At 47.3% G+C, this 27126-nt stretch overlaps 1 protein-coding gene across 1 annotated transcript in view; it reads left to right on the top strand.

Moving 5' to 3' along the window:
* The window catches only part of LOC128694353 (uncharacterized), a 276301-nt gene that overhangs the window by 213592 nt on the left and 35583 nt on the right, over positions 1 to 27126 (top strand). Inside the window, exon 5 of the mRNA XM_070093513.1 lies at positions 17509 to 17592. Within this exon, the coding sequence (XP_069949614.1) occupies positions 17509 to 17592 (84 nt within the window). The remainder of the gene's footprint in view (positions 1 to 17508; positions 17593 to 27126) is intronic.

Below are 27126 nucleotides of genomic sequence, written 5' to 3'. Positions count from 1 at the left end.
CCACAACACCCACAACCCACAACACCCACAATTTTTTCTCGTTTTATCTAATTTCATCAGAAAGTCACAACACCCACACCCCCCATTTTTTTCTCGTTTTAACCCTTTTAGTTCATTAAAGTTAATAAGGGGCCACACTACATCAGAAAAAGTCACAAAAACAACCCACTTATAACGTCTTTTCGGTATCTCTAGTTCGACAACAACACCCACATCCCACATCACCCACATCCCACATCCCCCCCACACACACACAGACACACACACACACATCCCTAACCTAGCCTAACCTAACCTAACTTATCCTAACCTAACCTAACCTAACCTAACCTAACCTAACCTAACTTATCCTAACCTAGCCTAACCTAACCTAACCTTACCTAAATTATCCTAACCTAACCTAACCTAGCCTAACCTAACCTAACTTAACCTAACCTAACCTAACCGAACCTACCCTAACCTAACCTTACCTAACCTAACCTAGCCTAACCTAACCTAACCTAACTTAACCTAACCCAACCTAACCTAACCTAACCTAGCCTAACCTAACTTAACCTAACCTAACCTAACCTACCCTAACCTAACCTAACCTAACCTATCTTAACCTTACCTAACCTAACCTAGCCGAACCTATCCTAACCTAACCTAAAATATATTGGAACACTTCCAAAATACATTAGAGTACTCCAGAATTACTTTGAACGACTCCATTTTTGGATATTTCCAAATTAGTTTTGAAAACTTTATCGTAAAATCGAACATTATTTTCTTGTTGGTAAAACACACTCAATGGTAGAAATATTTACTCGATTTCCGAATAGAAGCACTGTCCTCGCTCTGAGAGACTCATTGTGGGTCACCCCAACACATGGTGTAATGCGCTTCACACCCAAGGTAGAACATAACACCTGCGTCAACTCAGGACAGACAGGCGCCATGTAATGCGGGTAACATCCAAGGTAGAAAATCATCTCTTTCCAGACCAACTGTCTATCCTAACCTAACCTAACCTAACCTAATTCCTAACCTAACCTAACCTCACCTAACCGAACCTAACCTAACTCCATCAATCACCTCTATCCTAACCTAACCTAACCTAACCTAACCCAACCTAACTCCATCAAACACCTCTATCCTAACCTAACCTAACCTATCCTAACCTAACCTAACTCCATCAAACACCTCGAATACTACCTAACTTAACCTAACCTAACCTTACCTAACCTACCGAACCTAACCTAACCTAACCTAACCTATCCTAACCTGTCCCAACCTAACCTAACCTAACCTATCCTAACCTAACCTAACCTAACCTAACCTAACTTATCCTAAGCTAACCTAACCTAACTTATCCTAACCTAACCTATCCTAACCTAACCTAAACACTGACTAACTTTGAACCAACTCTGAACACCACTGATCTTCTTCAAAAAATGCTCTGCACATCATTTGAACACCTTCAAAAAAACACCATCAAACACCTCCGAATACTCCCAAAAAAACACTACTGATTACTACCAAATCACCACTGAATACTACCAATCACCGTCAAAATCACCAGAAACTAAGTTTAACATCACCATCTAACATCCTTTTTATAGAAATCCCCTCAAATCACTATAACCAAGAACTCCCTCCCCATTTGGCGCATAAAAAAAAAGCATGAACACAAACCTAATACGCAAACACTTAGTACATGATCACCATCAACTGAAAACATATCTTATACACACACATAATATAAGACAATCACCAACTACAATCACCCATGTTCACTTACCTCAAAATCACTAATATCACAGAAAACAATCATTTTTATAAACATTTCACACACACACACACACAAAAAAAAATCATATTTGACAATATCTAAGCGCACTCACCTCACTACCACCAACACACGATGTCTCACCTCACAGGACCGACGAGCTCACCTCCAGTGACGTCACACTCCCATTGTGTTACTTGGTGGTTGGTAACATCACACCTAACCCCCCTTGTTTCAACCTGTTGTACCCTACATTATCTAAGAACACTATATCCAAGACGATTACCAGATTTTATGATCCCCAACACCAAGATCACAGAAAACACACATTTTTATAATTATTCACACAAAAATCACGATCACCAATTCCATATCATGTTTACCGTCATCTATCAACACTAATCACCAAGATCACCAAAAAATCTAAGATCATGCATCTCAAAACTACTATGATCACTGAAAACACTTATTTTTTAAACATTCGCACAAAAATAAGACATACACAAAAATACCACAACACTTCCACCAACATCTATAACATAACATGAGCACTATAACATATCACTATCACAAAAAAAATAATACACAAACACCCACATATTATACATTTCAATTGGAAATTTAAGACATGAGACATACACACCAAATCTAAGACATTCACCTCCAACTAAGACATACACATCACCCCTAAAACTTCCTTCCTTATTCATTCCGTATATCTCCTAGAGCTGTTTTAACCCCGACGGTTCCATCACGACGTAGGAGCCAGAGGAACCATCACCACTCCAACACCACCTACTACACTCTGGCTCCTACGTCGTGGTGGATCCGTCGGGGTTAAAACAGCTCTAGGAGATATACGGAATGAATAAGGAAGGAAGTTTTAGGGGTGATGTGTATGTCTTAGTTGGAGGTGAATGTCTTAGATTTGGTGTGTATGTCTCATGTCTTAAATTTCCAATTGAAATGTATAATATGTGGGTGTTTGTGTATTATTTTTTTTGTGATAGTGATATGTTATAGTGCTCATGTTATGTTATAGATGTTGGTGGAAGTGTTGTGGTATTTTTGTGTATGTCTTATTTTTGTGCGAATGTTTAAAAAATAAGTGTTTTCAGTGATCATAGTAGTTTTGAGATGCATGATCTTAGATTTTTTGGTGATCTTGGTGATTAGTGTTGATAGATGACGGTAAACATGATATGGAATTGGTGATCGTGATTTTTGTGTGAATAATTATAAAAATGTGTGTTTTCTGTGATCTTGGTGTTGGGGATCATAAAATCTGGTAATCGTCTTGGATATAGTGTTCTTAGATAATGTAGGGTACAACAGGTTGAAACAAGGGGGGTTAGGTGTGATGTTACCAACCACCAAGTAACACAATGGGAGTGTGACGTCACTGGAGGTGAGCTCGTCGGTCCTGTGAGGTGAGACATCGTGTGTTGGTGGTAGTGAGGTGAGTGCGCTTAGATATTGTCAAATATGATTTTTTTTTGTGTGTGTGTGTGTGTGTGAAATGTTTATAAAAATGATTGTTTTCTGTGATATTAGTGATTTTGAGGTAAGTGAACATGGGTGATTGTAGTTGGTGATTGTCTTATATTATGTGTGTGTATAAGATATGTTTTCAGTTGATGGTGATCATGTACTAAGTGTTTGCGTATTAGGTTTGTGTTCATGCTTTTTTTTTATGCGCCAAATGGGGAGGGAGTTCTTGGTTATAGTGATTTGAGGGGATTTCTATAAAAAGGATGTTAGATGGTGATGTTAAACTTAGTTTCTGGTGATTTTGACGGTGATTGGTAGTATTCAGTGGTGATTTGGTAGTAATCAGTAGTGTTTTTTTTTTGGGAGTATTCGGAGGTGTTTGATGGTGTTTTTTTTGAAGGTGTTCAAATGATGTGCAGAGCATTTTTTGAAGAAGATCAGTGGTGTTCAGAGTTGGTTCAAAGTTAGTCAGTGTTTAGGTTAGGTTAGGATAGGTTAGGTTAGGATAAGTTAGGTTAGGTTAGCTTAGGATAAGTTAGGTTAGGTTAGGTTAGGTTAGGTTAGGATAGGTTAGGTTAGGTTAGGTTGGGACAGGTTAGGATAGGTTAGGTTAGGTTAGGTTAGGTTCGGTAGGTTAGGTAAGGTTAGGTTAGGTTAAGTTAGGTAGTATTCGAGGTGTTTGATGGAGTTAGGTTAGGTTAGGATAGGTTAGGTTAGGTTAGGATAGAGGTGTTTGATGGAGTTAGGTTGGGTTAGGTTAGGTTAGGTTAGGTTAGGATAGAGGTGATTGATGGAGTTAGGTTAGGTTCGGTTAGGTGAGGTTAGGTTAGGTTAGGAATTAGGTTAGGTTAGGTTAGGTTAGGATAGACAGTTGGTCTGGAAAGAGATGATTTTCTACCTTGGATGTTACCCGCATTACATGGCGCCTGTCTGTCCTGAGTTGACGCAGGTGTTATGTTCTACCTTGGGTGTGAAGCGCATTACACCATGTGTTGGGGTGACCCACAATGAGTCTCTCAGAGCGAGGACAGTGCTTCTATTCGGAAATCGAGTAAATATTTCTACCATTGAGTGTGTTTTACCAACAAGAAAATAATGTTCGATTTTACGATAAAGTTTTCAAAACTAATTTGGAAATATCCAAAAATGGAGTCGTTCAAAGTAATTCTGGAGTACTCTAATGTATTTTGGAAGTGTTCCAATATATTTTAGGTTAGGTTAGGATAGGTTCGGCTAGGTTAGGTTAGGTAAGGTTAAGATAGGTTAGGTTAGGTTAGGTTAGGGTAGGTTAGGTTAGGTTAGGTTAAGTTAGGTTAGGCTAGGTTAGGTTAGGTTAGGTTGGGTTAGGTTAAGTTAGGTTAGGTTAGGTTAGGCTAGGTTAGGTTAGGTAAGGTTAGGTTAGGGTAGGTTCGGTTAGGTTAGGTTAGGTTAAGTTAGGTTAGGTTAGGCTAGGTTAGGTTAGGTTAGGATAATTTAGGTAAGGTTAGGTTAGGTTAGGCTAGGTTAGGATAAGTTAGGTTAGGTTAGGTTAGGTTAGGTTAGGTTAGGTTAGGTAAGTTAGGTTAGGTTAGGCTAGGTTAGGGATGTGTGTGTGTGTGTCTGTGTGTGTGTGTGGGGGATGTGGGATGTGGGTGATGTGGGATGTGGGTGTTGTTGTCGAACTAGAGATACCGAAAAGACGTTATAAGTGGGTTGTTTTTGTGACTTTTTCTGATGTAGTGTGGCCCCTTATTAACTTTAATGAACTAAAAGGGTTAAAACGAGAAAAAAATGGGGGGTGTGGGTGTTGTGACTTTCTGATGAAATTAGATAAAACGAGAAAAAATTGTGGGTGTTGTGGGTTGTGGGTGTTGTGGGATGTGGGTGTTGATCTTAGTTTATGGTGATTTTGGTGGTGTTTTGAGTGTATTCAGTGGTGTTTTAGTATTCAGTGGTGTATTTGGGAGTACTCAAATGGTGTTTTTGGAAGTGTTTCAGTGTTGTTTGGAAATGTTCAAAGGTGTTCAAAGGTGTTTTGAGTGTGTTCAAATGTTGTTTTTTTGAAGGTGATCAAGGGTGTTCAAGGGTGTTTTGAAGGTGTTCGAAGGTGTTTTGAGGTTATTCAAAGGTGTTTTGAGTGTGTTCAAATGATTATGAGAGTGTTTTGAATGTGTTCAAAGGTGTTTTGAAGGTGTTCAAAGGTGTTTTGAAGGTGTTGAAGGGTGTTTTGAGTGTGTTCAAGGGTGTTTGAAGGTGTTGAAGGGTGTTTTGATTGAATTCAGCGGTGTTTTAGTAGTAATCAGTGGTGTAATTGGGAGTACTCAAATGGTGTTTTTGGAAGTGTTTCAGTGTTGATTGGAAATGTTCAAAGGTGTTTTTGAAAAGTGTTCAAGAGTGTTTTGAAGGTGTTCAAGGGTGTTTGAAGGTGTTGAAGGGTGTTTTGATTGAATTCAGCGGTGTTTTAGTAGTAATCAGTGGTGTAATTGGGAGTACTCAAATAGTGTTTTGGAAATGTTCATGGGTGTTGTGGGATGTGGGTGTTGTGGGTGTTGTTGTCGAACTAGAGATACCGAAAAAAAAATGTTATAAGTGGGTTGTTGTTGGGACTTTTTCTGATGTAGTGTGGCCCCTTATTAACTTTAATGAACTAAAAGGGTTAAAACGAGAAAAAAATGGGGGGTGTGGGTGTTGTGACTTTCTGATGAAATTAGATAAAACGAGAAAAAATTGTGGGTGTTGTGGGTTGTGGGTGTTGTGGGATGTGGGTGTTGATCTTAGTTTATGGTGATTTTGGTGGTGTTTTGAGTGTATTCAGTGGTGTTTTAGTATTCAGTGGTGTATTTGGGAGTACTCAAATGGTGTTTTTGGAAGTGTTTCAGTGTTGTTTGGAAATGTTCAAAGGTGTTCAAAGGTGTTTTGAGTGTGTTCAAATGTTGTTTTTTTGAAGGTGTTCAAAGGTGTTCAAAGGTGTTTTGAAGGTGTTGAAGGGTGTTTTGATTGAATTCAGCGGTGTTTTAGTAGTATTCAGTGGTGTAATTGGGAGTACTCAAATTGTGTTTTTTTGGAAGTGTTTCAGTGTTGATTGGAAATGTTCAAAGGTGTTTTTGAAGGTGTCAAAGGTGTTTTGAAGGTGTTCAAAGGTGTTTTGAAGGTGTTGAAGGGTGTTTTGATTGAATTCAGCGGTGTTTTAGTAGTATTCAGTGGTGTAATTGGGAGTACTCAAATTGTGTTTTTTGGAAGTGATTCAGTGTTGATTGGAAATGTTCAAAGGTGATTTTGAAGGTGTTCAAGAGTGTTTTGAAGGTGTTCAAGGGTGTTTGAAGGTGTTGAAGGGTGTTTTGATTGAATTCAGTGGTGTTTTAGTAGTAATCAGTGGTGTAATTGGGAGTACTCAAATAGTGTTTTGGAAATGTTCGTGGGTGTTGTGGGATGTGGGTGTTGTTGTCGAACTAGAGATACCGAAAAAAGATGTTATAAGTGGGTTGTTGTTGGGACTTTTTCTGATGAAATTAGCTAAAACGAGAAAAAATTGTGGGTTGTGGATGTTGTTGTTGTGACTTTCTGATGTACTGTGTCCCCTTATTAACTTTAATGAACTAAAAGGGTTAAAACGAGAAAAATTGTGGGTGTTGTGGGGTGTGTGTGTGCGTGTGTGTTAGGTGTCATAGAGTTTTTTTTTTGTGAAAATCTTGGTTACAGTGATGACATTAGTTAAAACGAGTAAAATTTGTTGGTAATTGATGAGGGTAGTGTAGTCGAATTAGAGTTACCGAAAAAAGATGATATAAGTGGGTTGTGATGAAATTAGTTTAAAACGATATTCAAAGGTGTTTTGAAGGTGTTCAAGGGTGTTTATGTGAGTATTCAAATGATTATGAGAGTACTTTGGGGGTGTTCAAAGTAAAGTGTTTGAGTTAGTTTTTGTGACTTTTTTCTGATGTATTGTGTCCCCTTAATAACTTTAATGAACTAAAAGGGTAAAAACGAGAAAATGCCTAGTCTGGAGACTGAGGGGATGAGTTGTAATTTAATGAAAGTGCAGATAAATTAGAGATGTAAAATCTTATTTGGGAGTACTCAAATAGTGTTTTGGAAATGTTCAAAGGTGTTTTGAGTGTGTTCAAATGTTGTTTTTGAGAGTGTTCAAGGGTGTTTTGAAGGTGTTCAAGGGTGTTTTGAAGGTGTTCAAAGGTGTTTTGAGGTTATTCAAAGGTGTTTTGAAGGTGTTCAAGGGTGTTTATGTGAGTATTCAAAGGTGTTTTTTGAAGGTGTACAAATGATTAAGAGAGTACTTATGAAGGTGTTCAAATGATGTGCAAGAGTACTTATGAAGGTGTTCTGGGAGTATTCAGAGATGATTTGGGGGTGTTCGAATGATGTTTTTGGAGTATTTCAGTGTTGTTTGGAAATGTATAAAGGTATTTTTTGTGAGTATTCAAATGATTTATGAGAGTGTTTTGAAGATGTTCAAAGTAAAAGTGCGTATTTAACTTCGTAATATGTAAAATTGTGAGTAGTGAATTTAACGAAAGTGGATGTAAGCGATGTGGTGACTTTCTGATGCATGTGTCCCCTTATTAACTTTAATGAACTAAAAGGGTTAAAACGAGAAAAATTGGGGGTTATGAGTGAAAATTGTGAGGTGTTGGTTGGAGTGTGAGGGTTCGGGAGGGTGGGGAGGAGGTTACTTCGTGGGGGGAGTGACCTGAGATGAAATAGTTAAAAAATGTCTAGACTTGTGTTGTAAAGAAATTGTGAGTATTAACGAAAAAATGTGCCTTTCTGATGTACTGTGTCCCCTTATTAACTAAAAGGGTAGACAAGATTCAGCCTGTGTGCGCGTGACGTCACTGATGTTCCCTTATTAGGGGGCGACCTGATTCAACCTGTGTGCTGGGTCAACACGTGACGTCACTGACCGCCGAGTAAACACCCTTCATTAGACCTGTAGTAAGCATGCCCCCATAGGAGGAGTCTATTTTGAATGCTTACCCCCAGAGGGGGGATTCCAAAAACTTTGATCCGAGGAATTTCGAAAACCCCATAGGGGGGAATCCAAAAAACTTGATCCAAGGAGATGGAGAATTTCGAAAACCCCATAGGGGGGAATCCAAAAACTTGTATTATCGAGAAATTTTTGGGGTTGGGGGGTGAAAGTGGGAGGGTGATCCGAGGAAGTGGAGACTTTGATATTGAGAAATTTTTTGGGGATGGGGGGGGGAAAGGAGGGGTACCCAAAAAAACCTTGATCCAAGAAGATGGAGAATTTCGAAAACCCCATAGGGGGGAATCCAAAAAACTTGTATTATCGAGAAATTTTTGGGGTTGGGGGGGGGTGAAAGTGGGAGGGGGATCCGAGGAGATGGAGACTTTGATTTCGAGAAATTTTGGGATGGGGGTGAATGTGAGAGGGGGATCCGAGGAAGTGGAGACTTTGATATTGAGAACCCCATAGGGGGGGGGGAGTATCCAAAACTTGTATTATCGAGAAAATTTGGGGATGGGGGGTGAAAGGAGGGGTACCCAAAAAAACTTGATCCGAGGAATTGGAGAATTTCGAAAACCCCATAGGGGGGAACCTTAAAAACTTGATCCGAGGAGATGGAGAGCACAAGAAAATGAAATTCAAAAAAAATTCGAAACCCCGTAGGGGAGAATCCAAAAAACCTTGATCCAAAGAGATCATAAGAAAAAAAAATTCGAGGCGCGGGGGCGATCCGGACGACGCCGCAGAAGGCGCAGCAGAAGGCGCGGGCGGGCGCGCGGGCGGGCGGGGCGCGCGGGGCGCGCGGGCGGGGGGGGCGCGCGGGCGGGCGCGCGGGCGCGCGGCGCGACGGCGGGGTCGCGAGGCTGGGGTCGTGGGGGGGGGGGGTATTGGTTGGGGGGTCAAGGGTGAGGTAGTCTCGAGGGCGAGGTCATGGTCAAAACCGGAAGTAACACCTAGGTGTGAAAAGGTGACCCTCCAGCTGCTGGTCCTAGACCGGATACACCGCCCTGTAGAAGGCCTAAACCGGAAGGGATGCTCCAGTGGAAGGCCCAAACCGGAAGGGATGCTCCAGTGGAAAGCCTTTTTCCGGAAGGGATGCCCCAGTGGAAATTTTCACTACTTATATATATATATTATATATATATATATATATATATATATATGTATATATATATATGTATATATATATATATATATATATATATGTATATATATATATATGTATATATATATGCACTGCAAGGTATATACATCTTGAGGTATACAGGTAGTACTGCAAGGTATACACACCGTGAGGTATACAGGTAGTACTGCAAGGTATATACACCGTGAGGTATACAGGTTGCACTGCAAGGTATATACACCGTGAGGTATACAGGTTGTACTGCAAGGTATACACACCATGAGGTATACAGGTTGCACTGCAAGGTATATACACCGTGAGGTATACAGGTAGTACTGCAAGGTATGCACACCGTGAGGTATACATGTTGTACTGCAAGGTATACACACCTTGAGGTATACAGGTAGTTCTGCAAGGTATACACACCGTGAGGTATATAGGTAGTACTGCAAGGTATTCACGCCGTGAGGTGTACAGGTAGTACTGCAAGGTATACACACCGTGAGGTATATAGGTAGTACTGCAAGGTATACACACCGTGAGGTATACAGGTAGTACTGCAAGGTATACACACCGTGAGGTATACAGGTAGTACTGCAAGGTATACACACCGTGAGGTATATAGGTAGTACTGCAAGGTATATACACCGTGAGGTATACAGGTAGTACTGCAAGGTATACACACCGTGAGGTATACAGGTAGTACTGCAAGGTATACACACCGTGAGGTATATAGGTAGTACTGCAAGGTATACACGCCGTGAGGTGTACAGGTAGTACTGCAAGGTATACACACCGTGAGGTATATAGGTAGTACTGCAAGGTATACACACCGTGAGGTATACAGGTAGTACTGCAAGGTATACACACCGTGAGGTATACAGGTAGTACTGCAAGGTATACACACCGTGAGGTATACAGGTAGTACTGCAAGGTATGTACACCGTGAGGTATACAGGTAGTACTGCAAGGTATACACACCGTGAGGTATACAGGTAGTTCTGCAAGGTATATACACCGTGAGGTATACAGGTAGTACTGCAAGGTATATACACCACGAGGTATATAGGTAGTACTGCAAAGTATACACACCGTGAGGTATACAGGTTGTACTGCAAGGTATATACACCTTGAGGTATACAGGTTGTACTGCAAGGTATATACACCGTGAGGTATATAGGTAGTACTGCAAGGTATACACGCCGTGAGGTGTACAGGTAGTACTGCAAGGTATACACACCGTGAGGTATACAGGTAGTACTGCAAGGTATACACACCGTGAGGTATACAGGTAGTACTGCAAGGTATACACACCGTGAGGTATACAGATAGTACTGCAAGGTATATACACCGTGAGGTATACAGGTAGTACTGCAAGGTATACACACCGTGAGGTATACAGATAGTACTGCAAGGTATATACACCGTGAGGTATACAGGTAGTACTGCAAGGTATACACACCGTGAGGTATACAGGTAGTACTGCAAGGTATACACACCGTGAGGTATACAGGTAGTACTGCAAGGTATACACACAGTGAGGTATACAGGTAGTACTGCAAGGTATACACACAGTGAGGTATACAGGTAGTACTGCAAGGTATACACACCGTGAGGTATACAGGTAGTACTGCAAGGTATACACACCGTGAGGTATACAGGTAGTACTGCAAGGTATACACACCGTGAGGTATACAGGTAGTACTGCAAGGTATACACACCGTGATGTATACAGGTAGTACTGCAAGGTATACACACCGTGAGGTATACAGGTAGTACTGCAAGGTATACACACAGTGAGGTATACAGGTAGTACTGCAAGGTATACACACCGTGAGGTATACAGGTAGTACTGCAAGGTATACACACCGTGAGGTATACAGGTAGTACTGCAAGGTATACACACCATGAGGTATACAGGTAGTACTGCAAGGTATACACACCATGAGGTATACAGGTAGTACTGCAAGGTATACACACCGTGAGGTATACAGGTAGTACTGCAAGGTATACACACAGTGAGGTATACAGGTAGTACTGCAAGGTATACACACCGTGAGGTATACAGGTAGTACTGCAAGGTATACACACCGTGAGGTATACAGGTAGTACTGCAAGGTATACACACCGTGAGGTATACAGGTAGTACTGCAAGGTATACACACCGTGAGGTATACAGGTAGTACTGCAAGGTATACACACCGTGAGGTATACAGGTAGTACTGCAAGGTATACACACAGTGAGGTATACAGGTAGTACTGCAAGGTATACACACCGTGAGGTATACAGGTAGTACTGCAAGGTATACACACCGTGAGGTATACAGGTAGTACTGCAAGGTATACACACCGTGAGGTATACAGGTAGTACTGCAAGGTATACACACCGTGAGGTATACAGGTAGTACTGCAAGGTATACACACCGTGAGGTATACAGGTAGTACTGCAAGGTATACACACAGTGAGGTATACAGGTAGTACTGCAAGGTATACACACCGTGAGGTATACAGGTAGTACTGCAAGGTATACACACCGTGAGGTATACAGGTAGTACTGCAAGGTATACACACCATGAGGTATACAGGTAGTACTGCAAGGTATACACACCATGAGGTATACAGGTAGTACTGCAAGGTATACACACCGTGAGGTATACAGGTAGTACTGCAAGGTATACACACAGTGAGGTATACAGGTAGTACTGCAAGGTATACACACCGTGAGGTATACAGGTAGTACTGCAAGGTATACACACCATGAGGTATACAGACACAGTAAGGTCACTACAACTTCCATAACTACAACAACTTCATTAATAACAAATAAGTTAAACACATCATAAAAGTGATATTCTTCAGATATTCCCACATAACTTCTCTCCTTAATAACTATTCCTCGCATATATAAAGTCTCTCATGTCTGACTATTATTGTAGCTCAACACGAGAGTCTCCTGACGCGGTCGTCATCTTTCACCTACCGGTATATAACACAACTTGTACATCAGTGATATACAGTACCGACGACGTAATAATTAGACACCTGTGCAGCATCTGAGTGTCTTTATTTTAGACGTTTCGCCCACCAGTGGTTTTATCAATATAAATTCAAGAATTGAATAAAGACACCCAGATGTTGCACAGGTGTCTAATTATCATAACAAAAGTTATTAATCGTTCCAGGAACTTTCAAATCAAGGCAACTTACTTACTGGGGTATTTCTTAAGTAAGTTTATTCAGGTATACACAACTACAGTTACATAGATTATCATATATTATGACATACGTGTAGATAATCCAGGATAACCCCAAGAAGTCAAACAAATTGACTTATTTTCATATATCTGGCGTATACCTGGAGAGGGTTTCGGGGGTCAACGCCCCCGCGGCCCGGTCTGAGACCAGGCCTCGTGGTGGATCAGAGCCTGATCAACCAGGCTGTTACTGCTGGCTGCACGCAAACTGACGTACGAACCACAGCCCGGTTTGTCAGATACTGACTTTAGGTGCCTGTCTAGTGCCTTCTTAAAGACAGCCAGAGGTCTATTGGTAATCCCCCTTATGTATGCTGGGAGGCAGTTGAACAGTCTTGGGCCCCTGACACTTATTGTGTTGTCTCTTATCGTGCAAGTGGCATCTCTGCTTTTCATTGGGGGGATGTTGCATCGTCTACTGAGTCTTTTCCTTTCATAGGGAGTGATTTTCGTGTGCAAATTTGGTACTAATCTTTCTAGGATTTTTCAAGTATTTATAATCATGTATCTCTCCCGCCTGCGTTCCAGGGACTACAGGTTCAGGAACTTCAAGCGTTCCCAGTAACTGAGGTGTTTTATCTCCGTTATGCGCGCCGTCAAGGTTCTCTGTACATTTTCTAGGTCAGCAATTTCACCTGCCTTGAAAGGTGCTGTTACTGTGCAGCAATATTCCAGCCTAGATAGAACAAGTGACCTGAAGAGTGTCATCATGGGCTTGGCATCCCTAGTTTCGAAGGTTCTCATTATCCATCCTGTCATTTTTCTAGCAGATTTGATTGATACAATGTTATGGTCCTTGAAGGTGAGATCCTCTGACATGATCACTCCCAGGTCTTTGACTTTGGTTTTTCGCTCTGTTGTGTGGTTGGAATTTGTTTTATACTCCAATGAAATTTTAATTTCCTCACATTTTCCATTGGAGTAATTGGAATATCTCATCATTGAATTTCATATTGTTTTCTGCAGCCCATTTAAAGATTTGGTTGATGTCCGCCTGGAGCCTTGCAGTGTCTGCAATGGAAGACACTGTCATGCAGATTCGGGTGTCATCTGCAGAGGAAGACACTGCGCTGTGGCTTACATCCTTGTCTATGTCAGATATGAGGATGAGAAACAAGATGGGAGCGAGTACTGTGCCTTGTGGAACAGAGCTTTTCACCGTAGCTGCCTCGGACTTTACTCTGTTGACTACTACTCTTTGTGTTCTGTTTGTTAGGAAATTATAGATCCATCTACCGACTTTTCCTGTTATTCCTTTATCACGCATTTTGTGTGCTATTACACTATGGTCACACTTGTCAAGGCTTTTGCAAAGTCTGTGTATGTTACATCTTCATCCTGTTTGTCTTCTAGAGCATTCAGGACCTTGTCGTAGTGGTCCGGTAGTTGGGACAGACAGGAGCGACCTGCTCTAAACCCATGCTGCCCTGGGTTATGTAACTGATGGGTATCTAGATGGGTGGTGATCTTGCTTAGGACCCTTTCAAAGATTTTATGATATAGGATGTTAGCTCTATCAGTCTGTAGTTCTTTGCTATTGCTTTACTGCCCCCTTTGTGGAGTGGGGCTATGTCTGTTGTTTTTAGTAACTGTGGGATGACCCCAGTGTCTATGCTCCCTCTCCATAGGATGGTAAAAGCTCGTTCATGATGAACATTGAGTTCCATGAGTCTGGCCCTGGGGCAGGGTGCATGGGCATGTCATTTATCGCCTTTTCGAAGTCTTTTGGGGTCAGAATAATATCAGCTATGTGTGTGTCTACCAAATTCTGTGGCTCTCTCATAAAAAATTCATTTAGGTCTTCGACTCTCAGTCTGGTTAGCGGCTTGTTAAAAACTGAGTCACATTGGGATTTGAGTAGCTCACTCATTTCCTTGCTGTCATCTGTGTAGGACCCATCTTGTTTAAGTAGGGGCCCAATACTGGATGTTGTTCTCGGCTTTGATTTGGCATAAGAAAAGAAATACTTTGGGTTTCTTTCGATTTCATTTATGGCTTGTAGTTCTTCCCGCGTTCCTTGACTCTTGTAAATTGTACATGAATGGTATACAATACCGACGACATGAAAATTAGACACCTGTGCAACATCTAGCTGTCTTTATTGTAGATGTTTCGCCATCCAGTACCTTTATCAATACAAATTCAAGAACATAATCCAATTATGGCCCTGAATTTTCATTGAGAAAGCCACTGGTGGTCGAAATGTCTACAATAGACACCCAGATGTTGCACAGGTGTCTAATTTTTATAACAGACGATATTAATCATTCCAGGAACATTCAAATCAGGACAACTTACTTGCTAGGGTATAACATAAGCAACTGTATTCAGGTATACTCAAATACAGTTACATAGATTATCATACATCATAGCATATGCAAGGAATTCGCGAGAGCATGCGAAATATACACAAACACTGATCTCTGGCTGAAGGAGACTCGAACCTACGAACCTTAGGACAAGGTACGCAGTGCTTTACCAATCTACCCACACTGGACCAATACCTTGGCGTGTAGCATGAGCTACACGTTTGATCCAAGGCAGCCAGCTTTCAGGGAGAAGGCTTACAGCTTTTCATCTCATCCCCTGCATGCATCAGCCTTACTAGAGATTTGAACAATGCAAGGAATTCGAGTCTCCTTCAGCCAGAGATCAGTGTTTGTGTATATTTCGCCTGCTCTCGCGAATTCCTTGCATTGTTCAAATCTCTAGTAAGGCTGATGCATGCAGGGGATGAGATGAAAAGCTGTAAGCCTTCTCCCTGAAAGCTGGCTGCCTTGGATCAAACGTGTAGCTCATGCTACACGCCAATGTATTGGTCCAGTGTGGGTATATTGGTAAAGCACTGCGTACCTTGTCCTAAGGTTCGTAGGTTCGAGTCTCCTTCAGCCAGAGATCAGTGTTTATCATAGCATATGTGTAAAGAATCCAGGATGACTTCAAAGTGGCAAACTTTCATATATCTGGAGTATACCTGGAGAGGTCTTCGGGGGTCAACGCCCCCGCTGCTCGATCTATGACCAGGCCTCGTGGTGGATCAGGACCTGTTCAACCAGGCTGTTACTGTTGGCTGCATGTAAACCGACGTACGAACCACAGCCCGGCTGGTCAGGTACTGACTTTAAGTGCCTGTCCAGTGCCTTCTTGAAGACTGCCAGGGGTCTATTGGTAATCCCCCTATGTATGCTGGGAGGCAGATGAACAATCTTGGGCCCATGACACTTATTGTGTTGTCTCTTATCGTGCTAGTTTTAATTTCCTCACGTTTTCCATATCGGAGTAATTGAAATTTCTCATCATTGAACTTCATATTGTTTTCTGCGGCCCATTTAAAGATTTGGTTAATGTCCGCCTGGAGCCTTGCAGGCTCATTTCCATTAGGGTCCTTGTAATAACTTATTTAAACCTTATAAGTTAAAACAGGTAACTTAACTATACGAAAAGCATTTACAATAAAAAGAGATATGCTAGGTAAAGTGATCCTGGGTTCGTTAATTTCCTAAGCGGCTACGATATCTGGTCTGTTATTTTCCTAAGCGGCTACGATGTCTGGTCTGTTATTTTCCTAACCGGCTACGATATCTGGTCTGTTATTTTCTTAACCGGCTACGATATCTGGTCTGTTATTTTCCTAAGCGGCTACGATGTCTGGTCTGTTATTTTCCTAACCGGCTACGATATCTGGTCTGTTATTTTCTTAACCGGCTACGATATCTGGTCTGTTATTTTCCTAACCGGCTACGATATCTGGTCTGTTATTTTCTTAACCGGCTACGATATCTGGTCTGTTATTTTCTTAACCGGCTACGATATCTGGTCTGTTATTTTCCTAACCGGCTACGATATCTGGTCTGTTATTTTCTTAACCGGCTACGATATCTGGTCTATTATTTTCCTAACCTACTACGAGCCTGGGATTCATTGGTATCTCTAACCAGGTGATAACCTCGGGGCTCCTCTTAACCTCCTGCTTGTCGCAGGAGGTTAAGCAGGATGTACAGCCAACATTCTGAAGCCTGACTAATATCAACGTCGGTCTAACTCGCAGCAAATCGCTGAAGTTGCCAAGACAGCATGGGATGGGGCGGAAGGAATAGTTTTTATCAGCTAATCTAGCAGCCATATTTATTTCGCGAAGATATGCGGTGTATATATATATGACATGAACCCTCGGGGCGGGAGAGAGGGGAGCACTTAGCTAAACAGGAAGTCTTCCTTCGATTTATTACAGTTTACCTTAGTAACGGGCAAAATGTGTGATGGATTTGGAGTGGGTTGTGAGGTTACCATGTGTAGTGAGCAGGTGGGAGGTATTTAACCCTGAGGGTGGGCAGGTGGGGGGAGGATTTAACCCTGAGGGTGGGCAACCAGGATAGACTCTTATCACGGAGTGTGGGGTAGCCAGCGTCTTAATATAGGCTTAATTAAGGTAGTTATATCTTAAGATACAGTTATAGGTTTTAAAATATGTGCATTAGAATAGATAGCATTAGGCTAGACCTCAGCTACGAGTGAATATACGGGAGAGAGAGAGAGAGAGAGAGAGAGAGAGAGAGAGAGAGAGAGAGAGAGAGAGAGAGAGAGAGAGAGAGAGAGAGAGAAAGAGCATACGTGAATCAGAAAAATGAGAAACACAGACAAGTAAACATTATTACCACATGCACTAGGTGCAACAGTTGTGTATCATCATTATCGAAACATATCGCCAGCACAGTAGACTTCTTCGGTCGAAAACAGAGGAGGAAGCAGAAACAATGGAGAAGTCCATCAACATAGAAGTAGCAGTAAGACCTGACGTCCATCCATCGTCCTGGAAAATAATTCACCTTCACAGTCATGACTCAAAGTAGTTTATTATTGCCACAACAAGACCACAATAAATCATAAGACATCGTGTTGTTACAGGCGTCGCCAGAGATGATCACTCCTCACTACGACTCTCGTAGATATGGCACCTCCAGCCTCCTCCTCACCATCCCCGGAGAGAAGGTCAGTCATCACAAGTCACTGTTGATGAAGGTCAGTCATCACAAGTCACTGTTGATGTAAGTCAGTCATCACAAGTAACTGTTGATGTAGGTTAGTCATCACAAGTCACTGTTGATGTAGGTCAGTCATCACAAGTCACTGTTGATGTAGGTCAGTCATCACAAGTCACTGTTGATGAAGGTCAGTCACCACAAGTCACTGTTGATGAAGGTCAGTCACCACAAGTCACTGTTGATGCAGGTCAGTCAACACAAGTCACTGTTGATGAAGGTCAGTCAACACAAGTCACTGTTGATGAAGGTCAGTCAACACAAGTCACTGTTGATGAAGGTCAGTCATCACAAGTCACTGTTGATGAAGGTCAGTCAACACAAGTCAGCGTTGAAGGTCAGTCATCACAAGTCACTGTTGATGAAGGTCAGTGAACACAAGTCAGTGTTGAAGGTCAGTCAACACAAGTCACTGTTGATGAAGGTCAGTCATCACAAGTCACTGTTGATGAAGGTCAGTCATCACAAGTCACTGTTGATGAAGGTCAGTCAACACAAGTCAGTGTTGAAGGTCAGTCAACACAAGTCAGTGTTGAAGGTCAGTCAACACAAGTCAGTGTTGATGAAGGTCAGTCATCACAAGTCAGTGTTGATGAAGGTCAGTCATCACAAGTCACTGTTGATGAAGGTCAGTCATCACAAGTCACTGTTGATGAAGGTCAGTCAGCACAAGTCAGTGTTGAAGGTCAGTCAACACAAGTCACTGTTCATAAAGGTCAGTCATCACAAGTCAGTGTTGATGAAGGTCAGTCAACACAAGTCACTGTTGATGTAGGTCAGTCATCACAAGTCAGTGTTGATGAAGGTCAGTCATCACAAGTCACTGTTGATGAAGGTCAGTCATCACAAGTCATTGTTGATGAAGGTCAGTCAACACAAGTCAGTGTTGAAGGTCAGTCAACACAAGTCACTGTTGATGAAGGTCAGTCATCACAAGTCAGTGTTGATGAAGGTCAGTCATCACAAGTCACTGTTGATGAAGGTCAGTCATCACAAGTCACTGTTGATGAAGGTCAGTCATCACAAGTCACTGTTGATGAAGGTCAGTCAACACAAGTCAGTGTTGAAGGTCAGTCAACACAAGTCACTGTTGATGAAGGTCAGTCATCACAAGTCAGTGTTGATGAAGGTCAGTCAACACAAGTCAGTGTTGAAGGTCAGTCAACACAAGTCACTGTTGATGAAGGTCAGTCATCACAAGTCACTGTTGATGAAGGTCAGTCATCACAAGCTACTGTTGATGAACGTCAGTCATCACAAGTCACTGTTGATGAAGGTCAGTCATCACAAGTCACTGTTGATGAAGGTCAGTCATCACAAGTCACTGTTGATGAAGGTCAGTCACCACAAGTCACTGTTGATGAAGGTCAGTCACCACAAGTCACTGTTGATGAAGGTCAGTCATCACAAGTCACTGTTGATGAAGGTCAGTCATCACAAGTCACTGTTGATGAAGGTCAGTCATCACAAGTCACTGTTGATGAAGGTCACTCATCACAAGTCACTGTTGATGAAGGTCAGTCACCACAAGTCACTGTTGATGAAGGTCAGTCATCACAAGTCACTGTTGATGAAGGTCAGTCATCACAAGTCACTGTTGATGAAGGTCAGTCATCACAAGTCACTGTTGATGAAGGTCAGTCATCACAAGTCACTGTTGATGAAGGTCAGTCATCACAAGTCACTGTTGATGAAGGTCAGTCATCACAAGTCACTGTTGATGAAGGTCACTCATCACAAGTCACTGTTGATGAAGGTCAGTCATCACAAGTCACTGTTGATGAAGGTCAGTCACCACAAGTCACTGTTGATGAAGGTCAGTCATCACAAGTCACTGTTGATGAAGGTCAGTCACCACAAGTCACTGTTGATGAAGGTCAGTCACCACAAGTCACTGTTGATGAAGGTCAGTCATCACAAGTCACTGTTGATGAAGGTCAGTCACCACAAGTCACTGTTGATAAAGGTCAGTCACCACAAGTCACTGTTGATGAAGGTCAGTCACCACAAGTCACTGTTGATGAAGGTCAGTCATCACAAGTCACTGTTGATGAAGGTCAGTCACCACAAGTCACTGTTGATGAAGGTCAGTCACCACAAGTCACTGTTGATGAAGGTCAGTCACCACAAGTCACTGTTGATTCTCTGATTAATCTGGTATAATGAAGATTTTTATTTAAACAGTTGAAGTGATTCGAATTGTATTTTGATTAATAAATTGTTGTGACTGCCAGGCCTGGTGAGGTCTTGACTGCCAGGCCTGGTGAGGTCTTGACTGCCAGGCCTGGTGTGGTCTTGACTGCCAGGCCTGGTGTGGTCTTGACTGCCAGGCCTGGTGTGGTCTTGACTGCCAGGCCTGGTGTGGTCTTGACTGTCAGACCTGGTGTGGTCTTGACTGCCAGGCCTGGTGTGGTCTTGACTGTCAGACCTGGTGTGGTCTTGACTGCCAGGCCTGGTGTGGTCTTGACTGCCAGGCCTGGTGTGGTCTTGACTGCCAGGCCTGGTGTGGTCTTGACTGCCAGGCCTGGTGTGGTCTTGACTGCCAGGCCTGGTGTGGTCTTGACTGCCAGGCCTGGTGTGGTCTTGACTGCCAGGCCTGGTGTGGTCTTGACTGCCAGGCCTGGTGTGGTCTTGACTGCCAGGCCTGGTGTGGTCTTGACTGCCAGGCCTGGTGTGGTCTTGACTGCCAGGCCTGGTGTGGTCTTGACTGCCAGGCCTGGTGTGGTCTTGACTGCCAGGCCTGGTGTGGTCTTGACTGCCAGGCCTGGTGTGGTCTTGACTGCCAGGCCTGGTGTGGTCTTGACTGCCAGGCCTGGTGTGGTCTTGACTGCCAGGCCTGGTGTGGTCTTGACTGCCAGGCCTGGTGTGGTCTTGACTGCCAGGCCTGGTGTGGTCTTGACTGCCAGGCCTGGTGTGGTCTTGACTGCCAGGCCTGGTGTGGTCTTGACTGCCAGGCCTGGTGTGGTCTTGACTGCCAGGCCTGGTGTGGTCTTGACTGCCAGGCCTGGTGTGGTCTTGACTGCCAGGCCTGGTGTGGTCTTGACTGCCAGGCCTGGTGTGGTCTTGACTGCCAGGCCTGGTGTGGTCTTGACTGCCAGGCCTGGTGTGGTCTTGACTGCCAGGCCTGGTGTGGTCTTGACTGCCAGGCCTGGTGTGGTCTTGACTGCCAGGCCTGGTGTGGTCTTGACTGCCAGGCCTGGTGTGGTCTTGACTGCCAGGCCTGGTGTGGTCTTGACTGCCAGGCCTGGTGTGGTCTTGACTGCCAGGCCTGGTGTGGTCTTGACTGCCAGGCCTGGTGTGGTCTTGACTGCCAGGCCTGGTGTGGTCTTGACTGCCAGGCCTGGTGTGGTCTTGACTGCCAGGCCTGGTGTGGTCTTGACTGCCAGGCCTGGTGTGGTCTTGACTGCCAGGCCTGGTGTGGTCTTGACTGCCAGGCCTGGTGTGGTCTTGACTGCCAGGCCTGGTGTGGTCTTGACTGCCAGGCCTGGTGTGGTCTTGACTGCCAGGCCTGGTGTGGTCTTGACTGCCAGGCCTGGTGTGGTCTTGACTGCCAGGCCTGGTGTGGTCTTGACTGCCAGGCCTGGTGTGGTCTTGACTGCCAGGCCTGGTGTGGTCTTGACTGCCAGGCCTGGTGTGGTCTTGACTGCCAGGCCTGGTGTGGTCTTGACTGCCAGGCCTGGTGTGGTCTTGACTGCCAGGCCTGGTGTGGTCTTGACTGCCAGGCCTGGTGTGGTCTTGACTGCCAGGCCTGGTGTGGTCTTGACTGCCAGGCCTGGTGTGGTCTTGACTGCCAGGCCTGGTGTGGTCTTGACTGCCAGGCCTGGTGTGGTCTTGACTGCCAGGCCTGGTGTGGTCTTGACTGCCAGGCCTGGTGTGGTCTTGACTGCCAGGCCTGGTGTGGTCTTGACTGCCAGGCCTGGTGTGGTCTTGACTGCCAGGCCTGGTGTGGTCTTGACTGCCAGGCCTGGTGTGGTCTTGACTGCCAGGCCTGGTGTGGTCTTGACTGCCAGGCCTGGTGTGGTCTTGACTGCCAGGCCTGGTGTGGTCTTGACTGCCAGGCCTGGTGTGGTCTTGACTGCCAGGCCTGGTGTGGTCTTGACTGCCAGGCCTGGTGTGGTCTTGACTGCCAGGCCTGGTGTGGTCTTGACTGCCAGGCCTGGTGTGGTCTTGACTGCCAGGCCTGGTGTGGTCTTGACTGCCAGGCCTGGTGTGGTCTTGACTGCCAGGCCTGGTGTGGTCTTGACTGCCAGGCCTGGTGTGGTCTTGACTGCCAGGCGTGGTGTGGTCTTGACTGCCAGGCCTGGTGTGGTCTTGACTGCCAGGCCTGGTGTGGTCTTGACTGCCAGGCGTGGTGTGGTCTTGACTGCCAGGCCTGGTGTGGTCTTGACTGCCAGGCGTGGTGTGGTCTTGACTGCCAGGCCTGGTGTGGTCTTGACTGCCAGGCCTGGTGTGGTCTTGACTGCCAGGCCTGGTGTGGTCTTGACTGCCAGGCCTGGTGTGGTCTTGACTGCCAGGCCTGGTGTGGTCTTGACTGCCAGGCCTGGTGTGGTCTTGACTGCCAGGCCTGGTGTGGTCTTGACTGCCAGGCCTGGTGTGGTCTTGACTGCCAGGCCTGGTGTGGTCTTGACTGCCAGGCCTGGTGTGGTCTTGACTGCCAGGCCTGGTGTGGTCTTGACTGCCAGGCCTGGTGTGGTCTTGACTGCCAGGCCTGGTGTGGTCTTGACTGCCAGGCCTGGTGTGGTCTTGACTGCCAGGCCTGGTGTGGTCTTGACTGCCAGGCCTGGTGTGGTCTTGACTGCCAGGCCTGGTGTGGTCTTGACTGCCAGGCCTGGTGTGGTCTTGACTGCCAGGCCCGGTGGGGTCCTGACTGCCACGCCTGGTGTGGTCTTGACTGCCAGGCCTGGTGTGGTCTTGACTGCCAGGCCTGGTGTGGTCTTGACTGCCAGGCCTGGTGTGGTCTTGACTGCCAGGCCTGGTGTGGTCTTGACTGCCAGGCCTGGTGTGGTCTTGACTGCCAGGCCTGGTGTGGTCTTTACTGCCTGGCCTGGTGTGGTCTTGACTGCCAGGCCTGGTGTGGTCTTGACTGCCAGGCCTGGTGTGGTCTTGACTGCCAGGCCTGGTGTCTTGACTGTGGTGTGGTCTTGACTGCCAGGCCTGGTGAGGTCTTGACTGCCAGGCCTGGTGTGGTCTTGACTGCCAGGCCTGGTGAGGTCTTGACTGCCAGGCCTGGTGTGGTCTTGACTGCCAGGCCTGGTGTGGTCTTGACTGCCAGGCCTGGTGTGGTCTTGACTGCCAGGCCTGGTGTGGTCTTGACTGCCAGGCCTGGTGTGGTCTTGACTGCCAGGCCTGGTGAGGTCTTGACTGCCAGGCCTGGTGTGGTCTTGACTGCCAGGCCTGGTGAGGTCTTGACTGCCAGGCCTGGTGTGGTCTTGACTGCCAGGCCTGGTGAGGTCTTGACTGCCAGGCCTGGTGTGGTCTTGACTGCCAGGCCTGGTGAGGTCTTGACTGCCAGGCCTGGTGTGGTCTTGACTGCCAGGCCTGGTGAGGTCTTGACTGCCAGGCCTGGTGTGGTCTTGACTGCCAGGCCTGGTGACTGGTCTTGACGGCCAGGCCTGGTGTGGTCTTGACTGCCAGGCCTGGTGAGGTCTTGACTGCCAGGCCTGGTGAGGTCTTGACTGCCAGGCCTGGTGAGGTCTTGACTGCCAGGCCTGGTGAGGTCTTGACTGCCAGGCCTGGTGAGGTCTTGACTGCCAGGCCTGGTGAGGTCTTGACTGCCAGGCCTGGTGTGGTCTTGACTGCCAGGCCTGGTGAGGTCTTGACTGCCAGGCCTGGTGTGGTCTTGACTGCCAGGCCTGGTGAGGTCTTGACTGCCAGGCCTGGTGAGGTCTTGACTGCCAGGCCTGGTGAGGTCTTGACTGCCAGGCCTGGTGTGGTCTTGACTGCCAGGCCTGGTGTGGTCTTGACTGCCAGGCCTGGTGAGGTCTTGACTGCCAGGCCTGGTGAGGTCTTGACTGCCAGGCCTGGTGAGGTCTTGACTGCCAGGCCTGGTGTGGTCTTGACTGCCAGGCCTGGTGAGGTCTTGACTGCCAGGCCTGGTGAGGTCTTGACTGCCAGGCCTGGTGAGGTCTTGACTGCCAGGCCTGGTGTGGTCTTGACTGCCAGGCCTGGTGAGGTCTTGACTGCCAGGCCTGGTGAGGTCTTGACTGCCAGGCCTGGTGTGGTCTTGACTGCCAGGCCTGGTGAGGTCTTGACTGCCAGGCCTGGTGAGGTCTTGACTGCCAGGCCTGGTGTGGTCTTGACTGCCAGGCCTGGTGTGGTCTTGACTGCCAGGCCTGGTGTGGTCTTGACTGCCAGGCCTGGTGTGGTCTTGACTGCCAGGCCTGGTGTGGTCTTGACTGCCAGGCCTGGTGAGGTCTTGACTGCCAGGCCTGGTGTGGTCTTGACTGCCAGGCCTGGTGTGGTCTTGACTGCCAGGCCTGGTGTGGTCTTGACTGCCAGGCCTGGTGTGGTCTTGACTGCCAGGCCTGGTGTGGTCTTGACTGCCAGGCCTGGTGTGGTCTTGACTGCCAGGCCTGGTGTGGTCTTGACTGCCAGGCCTGGTGTGGTCTTGACTGCCAGGCCTGGTGTGGTCTTGACTGCCAGGCCTGGTGTGGTCTTGACTGCCAGGCCTGGTGTGGTCTTGACTGCCAGGCCTGGTGTGGTCTTGACTGCCAGGCCTGGTGTGGTCTTGACTGCCTGGCCTGGTGTCGTCGTGTCTGTCAGGCCTGGTGTGGTCTTGACTGCCAGGCCTGGTGTGGTCTTGACTGCCAGGCCTGGTGTGGTCTTGACTGCCAGGCCTGGTGTGGTCTTGACTGCCAGGCCTGGTGTGGTCTTGACTGCCAGGCCTGGTGTGGTCTTGACTGCCAGGCCTGGTGTGGTCTTGACTGCCAGGCCTGGTGTGGTCTTGACTGCCAGGCCTGGTGTGGTCTTGACTGCCAGGCCTGGTGTGGTCTTGACTGCCAGGCCTGGTGTGGTCTTGACTGCCAGGCCTGGTGTGGTCTTGACTGCCAGGCCTGGTGTGGTCTTGACTGCCAGGCCTGGTGTGGTCTTGACTGCCAGGCCTGGTGTGGTCTTGACTGCCAGGCCTGGTGTGGTCTTGACTGCCAGGCCTGGTGTGGTCTTGACTGCCAGGCCTGGTGTGGTCTTGACTGCCAGGCCTGGTGTGGTCTTGACTGCCAGGCCTGGTGTGGTCTTGACTGCCAGGCCTGGTGTGGTCTTGACTGCCAGGCCTGGTGTGGTCTTGACTGTCAGACCTGGTGTGGTCTTGACTGCCAGGCCTGGTGTGGTCTTGACTGTCAAACCTGGTGTGGTCTTGACTGTCAGACCTGGTGTGGTCTTAACTGCCAGGCCTGGTGTGGTCTTGACTGTCAGACCTGGTGTGGTCTTGACTGCCAGGCCTGGTGTGGTCTTGACTGCCAGGCCTGGTGTGGTCTTGACTGCCAGGCCTGGTGTGGTCTTGACTGCCAGGCCTGGTGTGGTCTTGACTGCCAGGCCTGGTGTGGTCTTGACTGCCAGGCCTGGTGTGGTCTTGACTGCCAGGCCTGGTGTGGTCTTGACTGCCAGGCCTGGTGTGGTCTTGACTGCCAGGCCTGGTGTGGTCTTGACTGCCAGGCCTGGTGTGGTCTTGACTGCCAGGCCTGGTGTGGTCTTGACTGCCAGGCCTGGTGTGGTCTTGACTGCCAGGCCTGGTGTGGTCTTGACTGCCAGGCCTGGTGTGGTCTTGACTGCCAGGCCTGGTGTGGTCTTGACTGCCAGGCCTGGTGTGGTCTTGACTGCCAGGCCTGGTGTGGTCTTGACTGCCAGGCCTGGTGTGGTCTTGACTGCCAGGCCTGGTGTGGTCTTGACTGCCAGGCCTGGTGTGGTCTTGACTGCCAGGCCTGGTGTGGTCTTGACTGCCAGGCCTGGTGTGGTCTTGACTGCCAGGCCTGGTGTGGTCTTGACTGCCAGGCCTGGTGTGGTCTTGACTGCCAGGCCTGGTGTGGTCTTGACTGCCAGGCCTGGTGTGGTCTTGACTGCCAGGCCTGGTGTGGTCTTGACTGCCAGGCCTGGTGTGGTCTTGACTGCCAGGCCTGGTGTGGTCTTGACTGCCAGGCCTGGTGTGGTCTTGACTGCCAGGCCTGGTGTGGTCTTGACTGCCAGGCCTGGTGTGGTCTTGACTGCCAGGCCTGGTGTGGTCTTGACTGCCAGGCCTGGTGTGGTCTTGACTGCCAGGCCTGGTGTGGTCTTGACTGCCAGGCCTGGTGTGGTCTTGACTGCCAGGCCTGGTGTGGTCTTGACTGCCAGGCCTGGTGTGGTCTTGACTGCCAGGCCTGGTGTGGTCTTGACTGCCAGGCCTGGTGTGGTCTTGACTGCCAGGCCTGGTGTGGTCTTGACTGCCAGGCCTGGTGTGGTCTTGACTGCCAGGCCTGGTGTGGTCTTGACTGCCAGGCCTGGTGTGGTCTTGACTGCCAGGCCTGGTGTGGTCTTGACTGCCAGGCCTGGTGTGGTCTTGACTGCCAGGCCTGGTGTGGTCTTGACTGCCAGGCCTGGTGTGGTCTTGACTGCCAGGCCTGGTGTGGTCTTGACTGCCAGGCCTGGTGTGGTCTTGACTGCCAGGCCTGGTGTGGTCTTGACTGCCAGGCCTGGTGTGGTCTTGACTGCCAGGCCCGGTGTGGTCTTGACTGCCAGGCCTGCTGTGGTCTTGACTGCCAGGCCTGGTGTGGTCTTGACTGCCAGGCCTGGTATGGTCTTGACTGCCAGGCCTGGTGTGGTCTTGACTGCCAGGCCTGGTGTGGTCTTGACTGCCAGGCCTGGTGTGGTCTTGACTGCCAGGCCTGGTGTGGTCTTGACTGCCAGGCCTGGTGTGGTCTTGACTGCCAGGCCTGGTGTGGTCTTGACTGCCAGGCCTGGTGTGGTCTTGACTGCCAGGCCTGGTGTGGTCTTGACTGCCAGGCCTGGTGTGGTCTTGACTGCCAGGCCTGGTGTGGTCTTGACTGCCAGGCCTGGTGTGGTCTTGACTGCCAGGCCTGGTGTGGTCTTGACTGCCAGGCCTGGTGTGGTCTTGACTGCCAGGCCTGGTGTGGTCTTGACTGCCAGGCCTGGTGTGGTCTTGACTGCCAGGCCTGGTGTGGTCTTGACTGCCAGGCCTGGTGTGGTCTTGACTGCCAGGCCTCTTGACTGCCAGGGCTGGTGTGGTCTTGACTGCCAGGCCTGGTGTGGTCTTGACTGCCAGGCCTGGTGTGGACTGCTTGACTGCCAGGCCTGGTGTGGTCTTGACTGCCAGGCCTGGTGTGGTCTTGACTGCCAGGCCTGGTGTGGTCTTGACTGCCAGGCCTGGTGTGGTCTTGACTGCCAGGCCTGGTGTGGTCTTGACTGCCAGGCCTGGTGTGGTCTTGACTGCCAGGCCTGGTGTGGTCTTGACTGCCAGGCCAGGTGTGGTCTTGACTGCCAGGCCTGGTGTGGTCTT

This window comes from Cherax quadricarinatus, chromosome 43 (genome assembly GCF_038502225.1).
Source record: "Cherax quadricarinatus isolate ZL_2023a chromosome 43, ASM3850222v1, whole genome shotgun sequence".
NCBI lineage: Eukaryota > Metazoa > Arthropoda > Malacostraca > Decapoda > Parastacidae > Cherax > Cherax quadricarinatus.
This window is presented reverse-complemented; position numbering and strand designations above follow the sequence as displayed.